Consider the following 23,321-nt stretch of genomic DNA (forward strand, 5'->3'; position numbering starts at 1 on the left):
GGCCCTTTAAGAAGAGACATTTAAATCTAGGCGTGTTTCCTGCTCCCGATGAGAATCCAGGCTTGCGTGCATCCTACGACGCGAAATTAGAGGAAAGATTATCTTACACATTACACAAATAATTACACAAAAAGCGGCATAGGTCACAAAAGGCTTTACCCACATTTAATTCGCATCATGTAAAGAGAAAAGGGACGGATACTCCTCTCGGGATAGACGCTCAACCTAACAAATGACATAAATGTCAGTTGGTCAAGGTCCACTCACTCTCCAGATGTGCTTTTAGCATTTACACGTTTATTTTACGTCAGCTTTGCTTTCTTATTCGAAATCTTTAAATTTTTTGAACGGAAGCACTTTCATATTGTGCCAGTATGGGTCATCTCCGCTTTTGGATGAGGATTTAGCTTTTTGGTTTTTGATTTGGGACTTAACCATGGATTTAAGTAGGCTACAGAAGAGCAGATATGTAGTGCTACAGACTGATGGTAAAGATTCATGAGGAAGCACGGGAAGAAACCTACAAGCAACCTTACACGTGAAGGAAGAATTACATTCTTGGAAAGAAGCTCATGTATTTTATTGCTGATAACTTTACGCATTCGTAGTGGACACGGTTGTGGTTTATTTCAGGTTAAATTGACAAAAGACAGTCCGATTGTACATTCGCTACCATGTCGGCGGTGATGATATCACGGAAGGTTACTCGAAAATGGGAGAAATTACCTGGCAAAAACACCTTCTGCTGCGATGGACGGGTAATGATGGCTCGCCAGAAAGGAGTATTTTACCTGACCTTATTTCTCATCATTGGAACCTGCTCTCTGTTCTTCGCCTTTGAGTAAGTGCATGTTATTGTTGATTATTACAGACCTCGTCTACACTGCCAGCGACGCGACGACTAAAACCATCGGATCGGAGCTGTCGACACTGCACGCGCGCGATGTCAGTGTGGGCAGCTTCGTTCCCCCCATTACAATGGGGTTTTTCACAGTGTAGAGTAGACTGTCTTCGTTTAATGCATTGTAATAATGGAGAAAATTAACAATAAAAAAATTGTCCGTGTGAAATATTGAGGACCGAAGCACTCCTGATTTTTTTTAGTAGGCTAAAAGCCATTTCCCAGTTTTGCCAGCTGACATTGAGGTAGCCTAAGCCATGGCTGTGTTTTAGAATAGAAATGTCCGATTCGTAAACGAGTTGTTTTTAAAATCTAATTGGTTGAAGAGGTCAAACGATTCTTTCACGACTAATCGCTCCCAGCAGATATTGAGTCAACGACTCGTCGACTATTTAAACCGAAAATAGATTATTTACGTGTGTGTTCAGAAAACATCTAATCCAATGTTAAAAATAAAATGTAGGCTACTGGAAATATGTTTACTACAACTAGTAATTGTAGGCCTATCATACAGATACAAACCACAGTTTGTTTTGAGTAGCATTTTATTAAAACGAGTAAACCATTTTTGCTAAAAGATTTAGGCCTAAACCTAAATTATAGGTTAGGCTACCTATTGTTTTATATATGGAAATAAAAACTAATTTTTAGGTTCTATATTAGGCTACTTTTATATTTTTATGAGTTTAACCTCAACTGAACTGATATAAAATAAACACAAATTAATAAAACTAAACATAACCGTAAAACATAATTTCGTCAATTTGCTTACATAGAGTATTTCAGATCATGTAATATATCGGCGCTATGTCAGGGACCACCTAATGTAATTATGTCATGTTGCTGAATTGTTTTTATTGGACCGGTTCGTGAACTGATCGAATTAAGTAGGCTAATTTGCAGAATGACTTACCATCACTATATGACAGTTTTGTGACAATAATGTATCAAATCAACTGCTATTTTGCTACAAAATATATGATTTATATATCGCCTGTAAAAGACTATATGGTTTCATCAATTGAATGAGATATGAACCTTTTTGGATCTCCAAGTCTAATATGAACCTAAAATAATAATAATAATAATAAAATAGATAGCTACTATATCTAAATAGATCTGCTAATGATTGAATACAGTTAGGTCTATATTTTCAAATTGTATGAGATCCTTCGCCTGTTGATGGATGGGAAACAATTAAAAGCTGTGTCATCTTTGTTACTGAAACACATTTTGACAGTAGCACATTGCTGCCCATGTTGATAAAGCTGGATGTGAGTGAGTTCTTTTAGGTGGATATGGGCTCCCTTGTGTGGACTATGACGTCTGTGGTCTGTGTTTCCTGAGACTCCAGTGCTGTGCTCCTCCATTAGGCCTGATCATCAGCATGCAGGAAATGATTCCCTCCGCTTAGTCAGAAACTTGCAGTCATTTATTGAGCTGCTGGCTCCTGTAGTAGTAGGGTTTCAATGCATGCCATGTTCATTTATCGCTGTTACTGATAATTAGTCCTTGTGGGGCAGACATATTAACATAGAAACATGGCTGAGTGCGAAAGTTGTTTCTTGCATGACAGGCTAGGAACTAGAATGTTGTTGTTTTTTTGGCACTTACTATTTCAGTTTAACAGTTGATGGAAGTTCTGGAAATGCACATCACAAAATAACCACTATTATTAAATATCATCGGAGGTTATTCATATGGTCTCCTGAGATCTACAGGGTCTTCAGTTTCAGTAGTGCACATTAATCTTATGTGCACTTTATTTTTTATTTAATACCGAGCAGGAGATATCCAAAAGAGACTGACCGTGTTTATGGAAACGCATTGCTTTCAGCTGTTTTGAATTTACAGGGAATTATTTGAGTATTGCTGAATGCTTACATTATTGTGTTCTGTGTCTGGACAGTTTATTCCTCTGCGGGCTGAGTGAGTTTCAAGCACAAGACTGATTAGCAGTGCTGGACTTTGCACTGTTTTTTCTAAAGATCTTTGTCTTTTGCTCTGTCTTCCCGAAAAGAGTGTATCCCACCTCCCCTCCCATTCCTCTCCATGTCCCTGTTTGCTGAAAGTCTATGCTCTTATATTTTAATTTTTGGCCGTATGTGTAAACAAGACTTTGCAGGTATGTTTGTTTTCTGTTTGGATTTCAGAGATGAGAGTTGACTGTGAAGGCTCGAAATTCTGTGAAAAATCTGCAATGTGTGTAAAAGTAGACCGTAAAGCTGGGCGTACGTACACGTTATGATTTCTGCTGTTGTAAGAGCTCACTGACGGTTTTCTCTCTGAGGAAATTGTCTGGAAATCGTTGACGCTCCTATGGTCGCGTATCGCATTGTGTGAGAGTTTGCGAGCCGAGCCAAGTACGTTACGAGCACATCCCGACCTCCTGATAATTTTGAAACACGTTTGAACATTTCTGGGATTTTGACTATAGTGCAGGCTGTCCCTCTATTGCCAAATCATGCACAACCATTTCACAGGCTAGAATAGATCATAGATCGAGCATATACTGACACATACACACATACTTGTATATGTGGTTTACGGGGCTCTCCATAGGCGTATGGTTTTTCTACTGTACAAACTGTGTATTCTATCCCCCTACACTAGCACTAAACGTACCCCTAAACCTACCCATCACAGAAAACTTTTGTCATTTTTTGAATTTCAAAAAACACCATTTAGTATGTTTTTTTAAGCCATTTAGGGTTCAGGACACAGGAGTCCTCATAAACCATGTTTGCATTGTAATATCATTATACACATTTGTGTCCTCATAAACCATATAGCCTATACAATAACACACACACACACACACCCACTGTTTTGACGAGATTATCAGGTTAACCGACTGGCTCGCACAGTGTACGTCCGCCTTAAGACATAGTGCTGATCCTGACCTGCACTCACTTTGTCGATCCACCATTGGCTGAAAGGAAGAACCACTTGCTATTAGCCTGATATCGTCGACTTAAAGGTGAACTGTGTAATTCAATGTGGAATTTTTATTTATTTTAATATTTATGCAAATATTTGATTGTTTTAGTAATATTGTAATGTGCTTTGTCACTTTTTTATATTTCTATATAGCTTTAATTTATTTTTAGTTCAGTCTTAGTTTTAATATAATCTTATTTTATTTCTGTTATTTGCAAGGGAGCATTTGTAGTTTTCTTTCAAATTTTTAATCAAATATCTATATTTTATCTTAGCTTTATTTCAATCAACTTCAACTTAAAAAAGTTTAAGATTATTTAATAACATTGGGGCAGTCATGGCCTAATGGTAACAGAGTTGGACTGGTGACCCAAAGGCTGGTTCGATTCCAGTACTGGCAGGAATATGACTGAGGTGTCCTTGAGCAAGGCACGTAACCCCCAATCGCTCCCCGGGTGCCACTCAAGGCTGCCCGCTGCTCCGGGTGTGTGTATCCACGTTTGCAGTGTGTGTGTGTGTTCACTACTCACTACTCTGCTCCTAATGGGTTAAATGCAGAGGTCAAATTCCATGTATGGGTTACCATACTTGGCCATCACGTGTCACTTTCTTTCACTTTCAAAACCCCAAACAAGTAGAAACAAGTTCAAGTAAGACATTTTTTAGATTGAATTCCTGAAGTGTGTAAATACTGACACATTAAAACAGACCTTTAGTATGAGTTTGGTGCAAATCTGTCTATTTGAGCTCCAATGCCAGACAGATTGTTCAGGAAACCTGTTTTAAAACAGACATTATATTTGCAATTTTGTATTGTATGCTAGTGATGCAGACTTACACACTTTACCTTACATACTTCTACCTTCTTACTGAAATAGTTTTACACCAGTGAAACTTTTAAATAGTTGCACTTCATATATTGACAGTCTTCAGATTCTGTTGATTATGTTCGTCCACTCATTCTTCCACATTAGTAGTACAAAGTTCAGGTTTCACTGGTTTGCCTTTGTCCTGTATGTTTGTTTTATGGCTTTGTTGCTCAGCAGTTAAATGTCTATACATTTTTGTGTATAATTGAATGTTGGATCCTCATGTTGTTGCTGTTGAATTAAGTGAATGACTTGTGGTCAGTGTCACGGTCTGTGTGAGCTCTCGAGGGCTGCCGTCTGTTGCTGTCTCTCTGCAGGGGTCGTGATAAAGGAGAAAAGACTGTTTATCCTTTTTATTCTGGATTTATGTGTCCCTGTGTTATGTGAATGCAAAACTGGAGCTGTGGCAAATTTGTCTTTATGAGGGATTAGGTTACTGTTTTTTTGACAGTAATGTGTAATAATTCATTTGCTTGGTTAATCACTTGCTCTTAAATTGGTGAAAACTTTGAGAATTAGCAGAGGCTGTGATTAAAGTTTTCAGGCACCGCAATGTCACGGTACATTTCAACATTTTTATTTCTGTGTGAAACAGTTGAAATTACCTTTTGTACTTTAGCAGATTATCTACACCTATTTTAATCTTTCCTGAAATACTTTAACACAGAGAAAGCCACTGATGTCACATCTGGATGTGAGATTGAAGTTATTTGTTCTCTTGCAAATCTTTCCCCACTTTTTATAGCGCTATTATTGCATACAGCTTTAATATCATATCATCAAGTTTTGCAACGCAAAATTCAGAAGGTGATTATTTGCATGTTGAATTTTTTCCCAGGACTTGCAGGATCATTCACGCCTTAAAAGTTTGACTTACTTTTTGGTTTTATTTATTTATATATCTATGCATGTTTCCATCCTTAGAAGTATAACAAGTAGAAAATCTTTATCTATTTGGTGCATTTGTTATGGAAGTTTGTTTGAGAGTCAAGAATAGAAAAGGTAATTGTGTGATAAATATTAAAATAAGGAATATACAGTAGTCACATTGTGAGATACGGAGTACACCATTATATTTATAGTAATGTTTTGTATTGGAGTGGACACACACACACACACACACACACACACACACACACACACACACACACACACACACACACACACACACACACACACACACACACACACACACACACACACACACACACACACACACACACACACACACACACACACACACACACACACAAACACTCAAACAAACACATTTTTTAGATTTGACTGGACCACAATGAATCTTCATGTTGTTTTTAGCTTTCATCCATGTTTTTTCTCCTCTCATGATACTTTCCGGTGGAGTACCGGATGTTTGCGCTGAATGCTATCAGTTGTGATAATTGTCAGCCTCCCTGCCCCCACCGATCTCCACCGAGAGACCAGCCAGACCGATGAAGCAGCTCTATTGATTTTACCAACACAAAGATAAGCCTTTCCATATAGTCCTAGCCAGCCATAAAACTCTGCAGCTGTGTTTCAAGTTGTCTTAACTGTGGAAAAAAGTCCTTTTCATTTTGTTCTCTGTGGAACAGTGTTCAGATAATTCACTAAGGACAAGCTGTAAAGGCAAACTGAAGGGTGGAGATGTTGTAACAGTGATACAAGTGGATTAGCGTGTGCATGATTTGAAATACATGCGTTTAATTGTCTTGATACCATTTTTATGAGTCTTCCACTAAATTTCCTCCATTTTGTTACATATAAGTCCACACGTTTACTTTGGTAATGCATGTTTCTGATACTATTGGTAACTATTCATTTGGTGTGTTATTTTAGACACAACAATGATTTTTCTTTGTACCCTTGAATTAGAATAGAATAACTTGCACTGATACTGATTGATAAGGTTAACCAGTAGACAAATGGCTATTCAGGAAATGTTTCGCAAACTCTCAATCAGTCTAGCTCCGTTGTGGTATATGTGGTATACGCCCATTTTTTTGTGATTCAATTGATTACCGCCCTACATTTTTTGCAGTTGAATATCCGGTTCCAGAACCGTCTCATTATGCTAGTCAAATGGTTTGCGAATGGGAATTTGTTGATAATGCAAATTGAGGCACAATACTTGATGTGTTTTTTTATATTCTTTTATGGAGGAAGTTAAGTGATTAATTACGGTGCTTAAATAAACCTCGTACGTCAGTAGTGACAATAACAGAATCTTTAATATCGGAGCTGCTTATCTCTGGTATTGATTGTGGGGAGAGAAGTCCCATCCAGCACTGCATGATGGGTAATGTCCGGGAAGCTCAGGGCTGTGATAGGAATTGATGATGGCACAGGTTCAGGATGGTTAAAGTCATCAACACACACACACACACACACACACACACAAACACACACACAAACACACACACACACACACACACACACACACACACACACACACACACACACACACACACACACACACAAACACACACACACACACACACACACACACACACACACACACACACACACACACACACAGACACAGACACAGACACAGACACAGACACACACACACACACACACACACAGTTCTCCTCAGTTTTGCTCCTCTCTGCCCCAACAGCTTTCAAAATAATAAATGGATTTCACTGCAGCCTTCTATACTCATGATCTGGGCAGTGGAAAGTTTTATCGACCAGCCCTGCTCTGGATTTTTTATCGCTCCTTTTTATGTTTTCCAGTCTCATAGTTTAAAATGGATCAAACTAATCTGACCCATCCCACAGGTAGAATTCCAGTGTGTTGATGGCTTTGGTATGCTGACACACCAGTGTGTGAAACGGCTCAAATTGTACCATGTAGTCTGACTGGAAATGATCTTTCTGTTGCTAATATTTCTTACAGCTCCAATCTGTTGTACTGTGTGCTGGTCCTAAAGCAGTAAGTATGACGTGTGAGGAGACAAACCCTGCTAGTAGACAGGTTAAACCGGTGTTCTGTATGCATTGTAGGAAGATTAGATTGGCACATAGTTAGTATAAAACTCTATATGCATCTTGTGTATTATAGTGCTTGATAAGTCTAACTCTCCAAAAGTATTTAACTTCAGTGTGTAAATCTGTTTGTGTCAATGATGCATCAAAATATTTGGTTTGTCGAGGAAAAATGTGCTACTAGTGATTTGGATGTATGATTTTTGCTGTGCACACTACAGGGAATAAAGTGTTTTATACTTGCGACCAATAAAAACATTATACAAATATTATAAATGTGTAAAATATTATCCTGTGAAATATACACTAAAGTTTGTTCTACCATCAGAGTACTTTTAGATATATATACACAATAGATGCACTGAAAACAATTTGTAGAAACAATTTTCTCTCAGAAACTGCTAGTAAATTTCACAATTAAGTTTAAAGAAATGGCAAGTATGACATTTAATTAAACATGACATTTTGAAGTAGAAAGACTGAAATAGTTTCTTGAAAAATATACTCCAGTGTTTAATTTACAACTCTGAAGAATCGTTTTTTAAAAAAAATTTTAAGTGGATCTTATAACGCAATGATTTTCAGTCATGGTTCATTTGGTATATTCTCTCTTAATTAACACCTGATTGGGTGTCCCAGACCAGAATTGAAAACCAATGCTATAATGGAACCTCTAGCATTCCCTTGTGGTCCCCTAAGGGTCCCTGGCAGTGTTGTTATTGTTTACTAATACTATTAAAAATCATTTAATGAAATAAATTAATGAAAATTTTATGAAATAAATGAAAATATAAATATTACATTAAACATGTAAGCAAATATATTAAGAAAGGTTGCCTTGGCACTCAAATAAATACATTCAGGTTACGTACTGGAATCGCTCAGTTTTTTTGTACTAAAATTACTAAAACTAAAACTGAAATAAAAATAAATGGAAGCTCTATGTAGAAATGTTAACTGAAAATTACCACATAAAAAATTACTAAAAACTACACTGTAAAACAAATTGTTGGTTTAACCTAAAAAAGTAATTTACCTGGTTGCCTTAATTTTCAGGTTCTTGGAAATTAAATTTTTTAATTAATACAACGGAGATTGGTTTAATCAACAGATACGCAAAATATTAATTAATCTGAACCACATTAACTAAGTTCTAAGTTGATTTGACAAAAGAAAGTTTTGATAACAAATCATAAATAATTTTTTACAGTGCATACATTTTCCATGATGAAAACTGAAAATCTAAAAGTTTATTCAAAATTATTAATAGTAATATAAACAATACTAAAATAACACTAGTCCCTGAACCCAAGTTTGAAAACCACTGTCTTAAATTGCATGTAATCAACTTCTCACAACTCCATAGTATCATACTATGCAACTTATGCACAGTCAAGCACACCTCACATTTCTATTACAAAAGTCTACTTCTTTGTATTGTTGTATTGTCTGGACTAGTCAAATTTTGTCTTACTGTATTGTAGTTGGTGTTAGTGTAAATATGTCCTTTTCAGACGCAGAATGCTAAGTGTAGCAAATTTCCCCCGAGAGGGAATGTACTGTACCTGTGATTAGATGTACCATTACAGTGATGTATTAGCCAAACATTAGTATAGCAGGTCTACATTGCAGGAGAGAGTGGTGGAGGAGAGCCACGGTGACCCTATTAATAGCTCTATGCAGTGGCCTGTGGATCCGACCAATCTGCTGCAGGCTGAGCATAGTGAAGCACTTTTACAGGACCCAAGTCATCCGCAATTTATGGGAGCAACCAAATTTATTGCTGTATGGCTGTGTGCCTGCGGGAATGGAGAAAGCACAGTCCGTCATAGTAAACAACTGAGATCCTACAGTGTGACATGGCTTACAGTGGGGATCATATTTTTACAATCTGAGAAGCAACAGTCGCAAAGATAAACAGATAGTCCCATCCCCAAACTCACAGCATTGGCTGAGCCAATGTTGCTGTTGGGTTGGTCAAACAGTTTCCTGATTTGTTTTGTGGCATTAATAGCACAGAAATTCCACACTTTACTTTTTGAAACTAGAGATAGCTGTTTAGTTTTATATGCTCATTTAACCTCTGTGCTGTTCATTTCAAGTTCTCCTTGTCATCTTTTGTAACCCTGCTTGTTCTCTTGTCCTGTACAGGTGTCCGTACCTGGCAGTGCACCTGTCTCCGGCCATCCCTGTGTTTGCAGTGTTGCTCTTTGTCTTCGTAATGGCCATGCTGCTCAGAACCAGCTTCAGTGACCCAGGGGTGCTGCCACGGGCATTGCCGGAGGAGGCCAACTTCATTGAGATGGAGATCGGTGAGTGTGAGGCTGACTGAGTTCAGGGAAGGGTATTTGAGGTTTAATGCCATAGTTTGAACCCTTAGTGCCGTCTGCGGTTGTTTTGACCCAGCGAGGGAAAGAACATGTATAGTGTAGCAGGCGTGTGGCGTAAGTGGGACGGTATAAGCCCAGACCTGCTTATTAATTTATTGTTTTTTTTTTGCGATTAAAAAGCTGAGTGCGTTGGACCATGAACTCTGAGTTCATCTGGGAAACATTGTGTTCTTCTTGACTTCAAGATTGATGGACTGTAAATACTGTATAATTGCCCCCTACCAATATCTGATGTTCTTGATGCTTCTCTGCTGCACTCCATTACACAATACACGGTTTGTTGTTTGGATGACAAAAAGATTTAAGTTATATTTTTAGGCAGGTCTGCCTCAGCAGTCTATAACTGTACTCGTCAATGTCAAAATTATTGAGATGGCCAAACAAATCAAAGAATTTCTTCTTCTTTTTTTTAAATTTATTATAATAAATTCTGGTTCTTTTAATTATCTTTTCTTTATTCTCTTAAATTCCTTTATTTCATTCCTTTAAATAAATATACCCCCCCCCCCCTCCAAAAAATGCAGTCACTAAAGTGCTATATTCAAAGTTATTTGTTGGCTTTGTGTGAGGAACAAACCAAGATTTGAATCGTTATTCACTGGAAACTTTCCCCTAAATGTAACCACTCTTATTTGTACATGTATATATTCATCTTGCCAACTCAAGATGCAACGTACCAATTTTTACATTATTTGTTCTCCTAAGTCTCTTAAAAAATTGATCCACATAATTCTGAATATGCACAAGTGAGATTTCACAGCTACAGTGGACTTGAGCTGCACTAGGATAGTGCAAGTTTGAGTCTTATCCATGCATTTCTGATCCAACCACATTCCTGCCTCTCTCTCTCCCTCTACACTTTCCTGTTTTTCTTCACTTTAGTATTCATCAAAGGCAAAAAAAGTAAAATAAAACCAGATATTTTTCACATGACTGGTGCACACCCACACAATTGGACAACTGCCTTGAACAGAAACCAGTGTTATCACTATACTGAGTGAAAGTTATATCTTTTGCAGTGGTGTTTAGCAGAAACCGTTAAGGCTCATTCAAATCCTAGGACTTACCGGAGACATTTGTCTTGTCTTTTTTTAAATGGCAAGGATTTTGGACTTAAATTATCTACTCAAACATTCATTGTTAAAGGGTGATAGAAATTGCCGTAGTAGAATGCTTTAGACCTTTTTCAGTCGTCTTCCTCAGTGATTCAAGTGAACTGAAATGCCCATTGTATTTTATTGCAAAAAAAAGAGAGAGAGAAAGGCAAAATACCCATTTACCCTGCAGCAAAAATATAAATGTTAAGAAAATAGGACTATAATAAGGAATTAATGTGTATTTATAGTTTATTTTTGCAAACTTGTCCTACTTTGAATGTCACAAAGGTTAATGTCACTCCGTCTGACTAATTAAATGCAATTAGATTAGATTAACTTGCCGCTGTCATCTTGATAATTTCGCTTCTAGTGATTCATTTGTGTGGTTGTGGCTCTGTGGGAATAGTGCCTTGTCTAGTTCAGTCACCAGTGTGTCACCGTTCCCTGTACTGATTATAAGATCTGGGCTACAGTTAAGATGAATTCTCCCTACACTCTCCACCCTCTCTTCTCTCTGTTCCACCTCCCTCATCCCAACTCCCCTCCCTGGATTTCTCTTTGTGTAACCTCCGTTACACATCAGCACCTCCGCTGATGCTCAGAGGTGCCTTTGGGCGCTGCAGCATTTGTTATTATTGATGTTCAATAAACCAGGACATCATTTCCTTTAACCCTGATTACTCACAGTAACCTCTTGTATTATTAAATATACACTATCCCCTATTTTCACTAATTTTGTGGAACTCTCAAAAGCTCTCTCTAATAGGCTTGTGTTGTTGTATACTGGTACTAAAGAAATTAAATGGTACAAAAAATATACAGCACTATGATAACATCGTATTGCAAATTCAGGAATAGAAGCATAACAATTAATACATTTAAACGAATGTCGAAGTTTAGAAACATCTAAAAAACATGTCCAGTATGAACAGCTCCTAAGTTAGTGGTTTTCAACCCTCTTTGTTGATATTGGAAGGCCCTATGACTTTTCCAGTTGTTTGTGATTTACTGGATAAGGATTAAAGATAAAGATTTTTTTCAAGGTCACTTGAATTAATTTGAAATAATTTAAGTAGTTTAATTTGATTGACAATTCTTTTACAAATTTATTAGATCTTTTTCATTCTGTAATTTAAGTCAAAGTCAGTAGTTTAAGTTAAATTGATTTAAATCATTTTATTTTGTACATTGAGGCGACAGAGACATTTTTTTAGAATGACATTTTTGAAGAAAGTAGTATGTGGTATTATAGCTGGTAAGTAAAAAGGAACTAAATGCATTAAAATAACAACACATTTTTTTCACAAATTATTTACATCGAATTGTTGAATGTGTTGAAAGCCGTGGTTTAATTTCAATTCACCAGTCACTCAAGGCTGTTTTTTTATTTTTTTATTTGAGGCTGTTATCGTACCAAAGCCAAAATGTTTGTATTGATTCAACTGTACCCTCTTAAAACAGGGCAGTTATATTTGAGTACTGCAGCAGGGAAGAGCAAAGATTGATTTCTACAAATTTCCTCTGCCGTCTCTGCTCGATTTCAAAATCGCAGCTTTAATATGCTATTTTTAGATGAATGTCTGTGTTACTGATTAAAAGTGGCTAATGCTGGATCAGATGCAAGTACGGATGTGCAGTTTTAGCCAACCCTGGCATGTGGATTAAGAGGCAGTGTAGTTCTGCCTCCTGAGCAAACGCTAATGCAGCCACTTCCCCGGAGTATAAAAGTACAGAGCTGACAAATATAAGGAAATAAAATGACTTTTTCCACTGCATAATGAAATTCAAGTCTTGTAATGTAGACAAATGCTTTGCCTTCATTATTGTCGCTATCAGAACAGATGAAAATTAGTCATTTTGAGGAAATGCAAATAAAGGAGAGGGAGTAGAAAAGATGAAATACTTATATCAGTGATCTGGATCTGCATTTCAAGTATTCAGATCCAAGCAATCATGAAAAAGTTTTAATTTTGTTTTGTGTTAATATGTACATCCCCGGTGCCGATAGCCTTGTGGGAGCAGTGCGGTGACATATAGCCAAGTTCAAATCCCGGCTCGTGGACCTTTCCTGATTCCGTCCTCCCTCTCTCTCTCTCACCTCGCATCCTGTCCACTTTATACTATCCTATCATAATAAAGGCAAAAATAACCAAAATAATTTATTTTATTTAATATGTACACCTCAGAATTTATTGCATGCCTTTTGCATTGGTCAACTGCATAATTTTGTGGTCAAATATTTTTATATAATGATCACCAAACAGTAAATAAAATAAAATCATGATAATTTAAATGAATATTTCATGTAGATTTGATCTTTACTACTCTTAAAGGTTTATTTTGTGATAATGACTGGCTTAAAGGGTTAGTTCACCCAAAAATGAAAATGATGTCATTAATGACTCACCCTCATGTCGTTCCAAGCCCGTAAGACCTCCGTTCATCTTCGGAACACAGTTTAAGATATTTTAGATTTAGTCCGAGAGTTTTCTGTCCCTCCATTGAAAATCTATGTACGGTATACTGTCCTTGTCCAGAAAGGAAATAAAGACATCATCAAAGTAGTCCATGTGACCTCAGTGGGTTAGTTCGAATTTTTTGAAGCATCGAAAATATATTTTGTTCCAAAAATAACAAAAACGACGACTTTATTCAGCATTGTATTCTCCTCCGGTTCTGTTGTCAATCCGCGTTCACGAGGCCAGTGACGCTGCTGACGTAAGGCGCTGCTGACGTGTATCTGGTGCGTCCGTGTATTCAGGTTCAAATAAATATGTCTGGTTAAAAAAAAATGCAAGTCTTCCCCTGTGTCGAAATCCTTAGACATGTTTGCAAAGATTGTTTTGTTTACAGCGTGCGTCTCCCTCAGACTGTAAACGAAGCTCGGGCGCACCAGATAACACGTCAGCTCGTCTTACGTCAGCGGACTCATGAACGCGGATTGACAAGAGAACCGGAAGAGAATACAATGCTGAATAAAGTCGTCGTTTTTGTTATTTTTGGAACAAAATGTATTTTCGATGCTTCAAAACATTCTAACTAACCCACTGAGGTCACATGGACTACTTTGATGATGTCTTTATTGCCTTTCTGGACAAGGACAGTATACCGTACATAGATTTTCAATGGAGGGACAGAAAACTCTCGGACTGAATCTAAAATGTCTTAAACTGTGTTCCGAAGATGAACGGAGGTCCTACGGGCTTGGAACGACATGAGGGGGAGTCATTAATGACATAATTTTCATTTTTGGGTGAACTAACCCTTTAACCCTTTTCATGTTTTTCCTTTAAAATCCAATTTTTTAAAGATTGTGGTAAATCATTACTCTAAGAAGAGCATTTTAATCTCTTTCATCTTAACATTTAACTTTTGTGCAAAAATCATTATGCTTTAACTGTTGTATTTGAGGATGACCTATTCCTATAAAGTGTCTTGTGTCATTGAGTCATACTACCTGGAGTACACTTGAGCCTTGTGAGTCCTCCATCAGTGGCTGCGCTGTGTGTCATGCATATGGAGAGCTTTGCTGCCACGTTTATTGTTTCTACCCAACTCTTGCAGAAGCAGCCAATGGGAACGTCTTGGCTGGACAGCGGCCTCCGCCTCGTATCAAGAATGTGCAAATTAACAACCAGATCGTCAAGCTGAAGTACTGCTACACCTGCAAGATCTTCAGACCCCCTCGTGCTTCCCACTGCAGCATCTGTGACAACTGTGTTGGTGAGTGTTTGAAACCTTTAACCAGCTATGAATGGTACCTCAAATAGTGTGACTTTTTCGTTTCAAAAACATTTGTCATTATTTAACTTCCATATACTTTTTTCTAAATTACTGAATTTTGGTAGTCAGTAATTAAAAAGAAAAAAAAGAAATGAATACTTTTATTCAACATGGATGCATTACACTGACTGATCAAGAGTTACAATTATAGTCAAGTCACCTTTATTTATTTATCACTTTATACAATGCTGATTGTTTCAAAGCAGCTTTACTGTGTCACTGTGTTTATAAGTGTCTCGTTTATAATATTACAAAAGATTGATATATTTTAAATACTATAAATGCTGCTCTTTTGAATTTTCTGTTCATCAAAAAACATTGATAACCAACATTGATAATAATACAAATTTTTTCTTGAGTACCAAATCAGCAAATTAGAATAATTTCTGAAGGGTCATGTGACAAAAAAAAAATGTTGTTTTACATTCGCACACTGATCTCACCATCACGAGTCCATCTGTGATAACATGAAGAAACAGAAAAAAAAGAGACAGACTAAATCCAGAAGAACTGCAGCAACTGCAAGACGCTTGAAGAAACTGCAAAGCTCCCTGAAAAACTATGTTCAAGTGTACCTGGACAAAAGCTGTTTGAAACACAAAGGTTGGTCACACCAGATATTGATTTAATTTAGTTAATCTTTAATATATATATAAAATCTATTTATGATATTATTTTTGAAAGCATCCTCACTTTACAGCATTTCTGCACAAGTGCCTAAAACTTTTCTCAGTACTGTAGCTTTGCAGGTAAGTTTCTTCAAGTGTCTTGGAGACATTGCCGCAATTCTTCTGGATTTAGTCCGTCTCAGTTTTTTCAGTTTCTTCATGTAATCACAGACGGACTCATGATGGTGAGATCCGATCTCCGTGTGGATCATACCGGCTGTTGTCAGACTCCTTGTGCATACAAAAATCTCACCGGATTATGAAAATTAAAGGCAAAAGGAATGTTTGTACATGTAAACTGATATTTCCTACTGACAGACTACAGCAAAAGATATAAATAATTGGCTTATCTTGTGTGAAAATACTAACGTGACTAAGACTTTTGCACAGTACTGTATATACTATATGTAATGCTGTTTATATATAATTTTCTCTTTTTTACTATGTCTACACACAAGAATTCTTATCTTTGATATAGTTGCACCTGTACGTGCCACTTGACTCTCCAGTATAATAGTGAATTGTTGAGAGATGAGTCAGACACACATATGCTTATATCAGAGAGTTCAGCGATGGCTCAGTTTTGCTCTCTTTGCACAGTCATCCTGAACACAGGGACGTTTGTTTGGGCGGCCTGCACCTGCCGCACATACAGTCTCTGATTTGGGTACCATCTCCAGATATTTTTAGCAGCTAAAAATACCTGCCCGTCTCTGTCAGAAGATCCACCATCACTGTTAGAATGTAGAAACTGACTTTCAGGCTTTCACAAATTGTTATGAGAAAGTTTGTTTGTAAAGTCTCAAGATTCTGTGTGTCTTCCCTCAGACCGGTTTGACCATCATTGTCCCTGGGTCGGAAACTGCGTAGGAAAGAGGAATTACCGATATTTCTACCTGTTTACACTCTCGCTGTCTCTACTCACCATCTATATCTTCGCCTTCGACATCGTCCATGTGGTTCTACGTGAGTATCACAGCAAGAAAATGTGTTTGTGTGTGAGTGTATAGGTGTGCATATGTATCTTTAGTGTAGACATGCAAAAACAGATTATTTGAAAGAGGGAATTAAATTTCCATGTTATCGATAACCATTTAAAATGCACTGCCGGTGCACCGGTTTAAGGATCGAGGTTTCTGGGAAAATAAGTGCCTTTAAGCGACACTCAATATGTTCTCGAATGCTGTTCTCTCCGGTGTAGTCAGCGTTTAGGATATTGGAAGAGCCTCTATGCTCTTGTAAATGTCTGCTCTCTTTGATCATCCCCTTCTCAAAGTGCATCATAGACTGCAAGGATGAGAGAGCAGCAGAATTCACATGAATGCCTGGACAATTTGCTCTGAGCCTCTGATCTCAATATCAAAGTAAAACGCATCATAACTGATATATAATTCAGTCTTTCGGTTTTTATGACACGGTTTACGTGCACAGATTTAAGTCTGAATAAATTTGCACTTACAAAATCTGCAGTCTGACTGGTTTATAGAGAATGACTCTGTATAGACAGAAATATCTGTTTACTGTGTATTACATGTACTTTAAACAAAATGACTGTGCATTCAAAAAGCAGCTTTTCGTGTCAACATTGCCATAGCAACAAGAAACTTACGAGTTTTGTCAAAGAAAGCCTTACTCACACATCATGTAGATATCGCAACCCAACAAAATGAGATCTGTCTTATTGTAATAAACAAAACTGTCTACACTGTAAGCGCATGTTGCATATTTCTATTTTGACTCTCTGAAGAGTGAGGCCACTTGAAATGCACTATTGTTTTTCACAAATATCATATGTGCTTTTATTTTTCATTATGTTTTTAAATCAGTTCTGATCTTTCGCCGAATCCAGCTTGTGCTGTTTCCGATGTCTGGCCTATTAATTTAAATAATTGAACGTAATATAATTCTTACCATATGTATCTGCAGTCATCGGTCTCTTCCATTGTAGACACAGTAGGCAACTCCAACCCAGCAGTGTTAATTTCGTTAACGAAAACTATGACGAAAATGTTCGTCGACGACCTTTTTTCCCCTGACTAAGACAAGACGATGAGAGACGACACCCACGTCATTGAACGATAACTGTGACTATCAACACATGCAATATCGTTGACGAAAAAAGACGAGACTGATCGGTTAAAACAAAAACAAGACTTTACCAAAACCACTTGTTTTGTCGAATAAAGGAGAAGACACCGCAATTTGACTAAAAGTAATGACAAAGTTGACAAAAAATGCAATGACTTTTCGTCAACTAAAACTAGACTAAAACTATGAAAGACAAAATGACTAAAATGTGACTAAGACCAATAAGCATTTTCGTCTGAAGATGAAAACTAAGACTAAATCAAAAATTGCTGCCAAAATTAACACTGCAACCCAGTGTGTAACTAGCATGTTTGCATTTCTAACATACAGAATCTAAAAATATGCCTAGAAAGCTTTCTTCTCATCAGGTGGGAGAGAGTTGTATTGCGCTGCATACGAGGTACTTTTTAATCTGAATGTGAAAGCTGCTGTATTTAAAGGTTTACATGGTAGTTATTGTACAGGTTAAGATATACACCACCTCTTTCAATCTGTCTTTAGTTTGATTTGGATCGAGGACAGAGGACAGTTATCAGTATCATATTTATTAAAGGAACAGTTAGCCAACAACTAAAACGTATGATATTATTTACTCACCCTCATGTCATTCCAATCCGGTATGCTGTTATTTTTGCTGTGGAACACAAAAATAGAATTTTTAAATAATCTTCACAACATTTTATATATTTCAAGATCCAATTAAAAAAAAAAAACACTGCAAATGACCCTAAAATGTGCTCTGTATTATACAAGTCTCCTGAGGCCATATGATTGCTTTGTATGATGCACAGAATGATATTTAAGTTTAAATTGCAGGCTGGACATCAATAACATCAAGCGTCATTGGTTCTCAATTATCTGCCAAATGTCATCATGCCAAACCTTCACCATAGGTGTCATATTCAATTTGAGAGCTACTACTAAGAAGGTTAATACATTTGTTATGTTTCTCACCTAAAATCTTTGATAGTGTATATTTATGTAACAGACAACTCTCTGAAGCTTTTTATAGTATGTCTTTTATCCTTTCAGTTTGCTAGCCTGTGATGGTGATGAATAATGACAAATTTTTCATTTTTGGGTAAACTATTCCTTTATCACATTACGAAGCTGAATGCAAACGTAGCTACTGTGGTTGAAAAAATGAATTTAAACGAACAGTGTTAACTTCTCGGCACTGGCAGAGTGTGGGTGGATGTGCGAAAATCTTCTGAACATGTAATGATTGGAGAGAGAATGTGAGATGCTGAGACCTCTGATGCAGTGAGTTACTGCTTGCAATGCATGCATGGATACATAATGTAAATAAATACAATTTTGTGTGTTTTATAGGATCTGTGGACTCAGGATTTGTGAATACCATTAAAGAAACTCCTGGAACATATCCTTTCATTTTAGCTCCAGAGCCACTAGCTGAAGACTTGAAAACAAAATGAGCTCCTCATAAACCAGCCATGTTGTGAATGATATATCAAGCTAAACATAGTGTTTGTGTACTATTTGTGTAACAGTTGAACAGGCACATAGCACATACACATATTTTTAAAAAACATTTTGTAAGTTTGAACACTTTTTCTCAGCATAGCCTATTGTAGATATTTTTGAGCATGTTATGTCCTTGACTCCCCATTGCACTGTGTTGGAGGTTCTAGTGTGTTTTTTCACCCTCTGGTCTGTGGTGGGATTGACTGGCTTCCATACCTACTTGATCTCTCTCAACCAGACCACCAATGAAGATGTAAGTCTGTTTCTTACCTGTCCAAAGTCTAGTGTCGGTTCTTGACCCCTGCTGCTGTCACATGGCTGGAAAGATAAACACATGCCTAGAGCATTTCAGCACACTAGATCCAGCAGTCACCTTGGCAACAGTGCCTTCTCTGCGATAAGAAAGCACAGAAAACATCTCAACATGAGTTTTATGTACAGTATATACAGCATTAATGGCACTGTTTATGAACAGGGTACACAGTGGTGTCCCATTATGTTTTTAAAGCACTAGAGGCACAAATCCCATGTTTTTATGTTTGCTGTTAGATAAGCTATTATGTAACGTAAGATTAACCTTGCATGAAAAGAAGCTTTTAAAGCATCCGATGTTTATGCACATCATAATATGACATTTTTGGCCTCCTGATTTCTTTACTTGTGTGATTGTATACAAACTGTTGAACTATTTAACTCATTGTAGTAAAATATATATATATATATATTTTTAAAGCTAATTTTAATTATGAACTATTAATTAATGAAAAATTATTAAATAAAATGAATAAAAATAAAAGGGAAAAAATACGACATTGAGTCCTACATTTTGCTAATGCTGTTACCACGTAACTTTCCTTATTATTGAAATGAAATCTAAGTATTCTACGTCTAATAATTAAAAATTTAGTCTAATTATACATTTTGCAACCTGGTTACATAAGCTTCATTTTAATTTGCTAGAAAATCACAGACATCAGGGTTTATTAAGGATATTTAGTTACAAAAGTCACACAATAATTTAGTAATCGGTGCAAAAATTATAATAATAATTAAAAAACTGATTTTTTTAAAACTTTTTTATTTAAACTCTGATCAACATTTTTTAAAGGTTAAACATCTCCTTTCGGTGATCATTTTATAAAACTAAAAAACCCCGAGAATTTCATATCCTGTTGTGCACACTATTCATGAAAAATATCTACAACGTATGCTCAAACAAATTCATATATAGTGAACAAACGCACACATATACAGGTATATATTGCATATATAGTGCTTAGATTCCCTGCAGCAGTTTGAGTGCTGTGATTTAGTTTAGCATAATATGTAGTTCTGTGGCACCTTTGCACTTAGCCCTAATGATTAATTTAAAATGTTTTCTTGCCACATTTGCCCTCTGGCCCTTCTTTTCCTGTTAATGAGGAGTAAAAAAGAGTGAGAAAGGGAGGAAGCTTCAGAGAAGGATGCAAGTGCTGGCTGCAAGTAATATGATGTGACATGATGGTTGTTCGCCTTTGATTTTTTAAGAATTAGATCCTGCTTGTATTAGATTTCTCAATACCTGCAGATACAATTCAGATACAACTAAACTACATACTGAAACCTGAAGCTGGTATTATTTCTGTTGGGGAATACCATGCATGAAACTTTTTTTTAGATTTGCCTGTGATGAATACATCGATTTCTATCTAGGGGCAGATGAAACCGTAACAGCATTACTTTTTAACATGAAGAACCTTGAAGTGCTTGACTAGATCAAATGAAATCCATAGGGAAAGAATTGGTAGAACTGAAACAGCACATTTGAATAAAGGATAATAAATAAGAGATTCTTTTTTTATCAAGCCTCTCATTTGCATGGACGCTTTAAAACATAAAACATCAGAGTGAAGATCCAGTTGAAGGTTGAAGGTTGAATCAGAATGTGACAGCAGTTCTGACATTGTGCTGGGTTTTTTTCGAAGTTTTAAGTCCTTCATTTCTACTGCACAGATCAAAGGCTCGTGGTCGGGAAAGAACCGTGTGCAGAACCCCTACAGTCACAAGAACATCTTTAAGAACTGCTGTGAGGTGCTGTGTGGCCCTGCTTACCCCAGGTAGGAAGGTTACTGTAGTTTTGCTTGTGTCAGTGGCTCCAAAAAGTATTTTGGTACTTTGGATCTCATTGCATTAGATATGAAGGCCTTTACTAGTAATTTTAGTTTTGAGAAAAGCTCCAGCATTTCTTTGCAGATGCTACATGGTTTGTGCCTCTTCTAAACACAGGATTATATATGTCTGTCTTTCTCTCCTTCCAGTGTGTTGGACAGAAGAGGTGTGATGCTGGAAGACTCGTCTAGCCCCGCCCCTTCTGATGCGTCTGCTGCCTCTACGAATAAGAACAGCAACCCTGTTTCACAAACCACAGTAAGACCGCATTTTTTTTTATGAGTGAGTGAGTGAACAAGCCCGTGTACATTAGGCAGAAATGTTGCTGGCTGCTTTACTGTGAGTAGTGAGTCTGCAAAAAAAGATCTTAAATCAATTACCCTAAGAGCTGGGAGAGTTAGAAGGTCAGGGAAAAGAACGAAGTGGAGTAAATGAATGCATTAAGCGGTTTTAGCTTGATGTGGCTTTCATAGGCCAGATAGTCATAGTGCTGAATATTGCACAGCTCTGTATGTCCATTATATTGGTAAAGACCCTAAAAATATATCCGTAAAAATTTATGTTTGGTTAAATGTCGTAAAAAAATGTTGTTGTTAAATATGTTTGGTCAGGTGGATAAGGGTTCCCATGAACATAAAAAACATCAGGGAATTTTTAAAGTGTTATTTCTAACCATTTCTTATATATATATTTCTAGTTATGCTTGGCTCTAAAATATTTATTTGTCTAGAAATTGCTTTTTGTTAGTGCAGTCTGTATAAAATAATTATTTTGTATCCTTATAATGATTGTCAAGGTTGAAATTGCTTTAGAGATTTCAGATGTTTCACTACATAAACTTTTGAATCGCGCGCCACACGGACCATTTATCCGTTAAGGAAAAATGACAAATGTTTGAATGTTCTACCTCAGATTTGTGAAATGTTCACCTGTTTGGCAAGTGTTTGTCATGACATGTTCTGATAATAAAGAGTAGTTAAAAACCACAATTAACGTTCTGGTTTCTACAACTTTCACTTAGGAGCAAAAATCTGCCTTTAAACTTGAAAGAAATAAAGATTTGACATTTATCGTGATAATTAATATCGACTGATATAAAAAAAAATTATCGTGATAATTTTTTTGGCCATATCGCCCAGCCAATACAACATTACACACAAACACACACACACACACACACGCACACGCGCACACACGCACACACGCACACACACACACACACACGCGCACACACACACGCGCACGCACATATATATAGTCGTGTTTAACCGTGGAATTCTTGGCGAAAAACTACATTACCCATGATTCTGCAAAGAAATCTCCACCAACCCGAGAATCGAAAGAAGCAAATTGCACCAAAATAATTTTGTGGCAGCTTCCAACTCCCACGAAGCACTGCGAATGATGTTTCGATGTTATTTTTCAAAAAACTTAAAAAATATTGCATATTAAATATTCAAATCAATAGTTTTGTATTTCTCAGTAATTTTAATGATTCACAATGCTTTTTGGGATTGTAGTTCTTTCCCTGATTAAAGCCGTTAAAGGGATAGTTCACCCAAAAATGAAATTTCTGTCATCATTTACTCGCCCCCAATTTTTTCCAAACCTGTATATATGTTTTTGTTCTGCCTAACGCAAAGGAAGATATTTTGAAGAATGTTTGTAACCTAACAGTTGTGAGGCACCATTCACTTCCATAGTATTGTTTTCCATACTATGGAAGGCAATGGTGACCCATCAACTGTTTAATGACCCATGTTCTTCAAAATATATTCTTTTGTGTTCAGCAGAAAATAAAAAAACCTCATACAGTTTTGAAAATTTAGGGTGAGTAAGTGATGACAGAATTTTCATTTTTGGGTGAACTATCCCTTTATGTACACAGTCTTGTACCTTTGTCTTTAAAAAAAAAAGATTTTTTGCTTCAAAGCAGTTTGTAATGATATGATTGGGTGGGCA

General features: G+C 36.8%; 1 protein-coding gene across 1 annotated transcript in view; it reads left to right on the forward strand.

Annotated features, from left to right (window-relative positions):
• LOC143740320 (palmitoyltransferase ZDHHC9-like) overlaps window positions 1-23,321 on the forward strand; it is a 25,694-nt gene continuing 2,373 nt past the window's right edge. The window contains exons 1-8 of the mRNA XM_077232458.1: window positions 1-841; window positions 9,852-10,012; window positions 14,752-14,910; window positions 16,467-16,604; window positions 19,059-19,107; window positions 19,362-19,464; window positions 21,204-21,307; window positions 21,509-21,617. Coding sequence (XP_077088573.1) covers window positions 675-841; window positions 9,852-10,012; window positions 14,752-14,910; window positions 16,467-16,604; window positions 19,059-19,107; window positions 19,362-19,464; window positions 21,204-21,307; window positions 21,509-21,617 — 990 coding nt within the window. The 5' untranslated portion in view covers window positions 1-674. The remainder of the gene's footprint in view (window positions 842-9,851; window positions 10,013-14,751; window positions 14,911-16,466; window positions 16,605-19,058; window positions 19,108-19,361; window positions 19,465-21,203; window positions 21,308-21,508; window positions 21,618-23,321) is intronic.

This window comes from Siphateles boraxobius, unplaced genomic scaffold (genome assembly GCF_051911475.1).
Source record: "Siphateles boraxobius isolate OS27281-9 unplaced genomic scaffold, OSU_SipBor_1 17, whole genome shotgun sequence".
Lineage (NCBI taxonomy): Eukaryota > Metazoa > Chordata > Actinopteri > Cypriniformes > Leuciscidae > Siphateles > Siphateles boraxobius.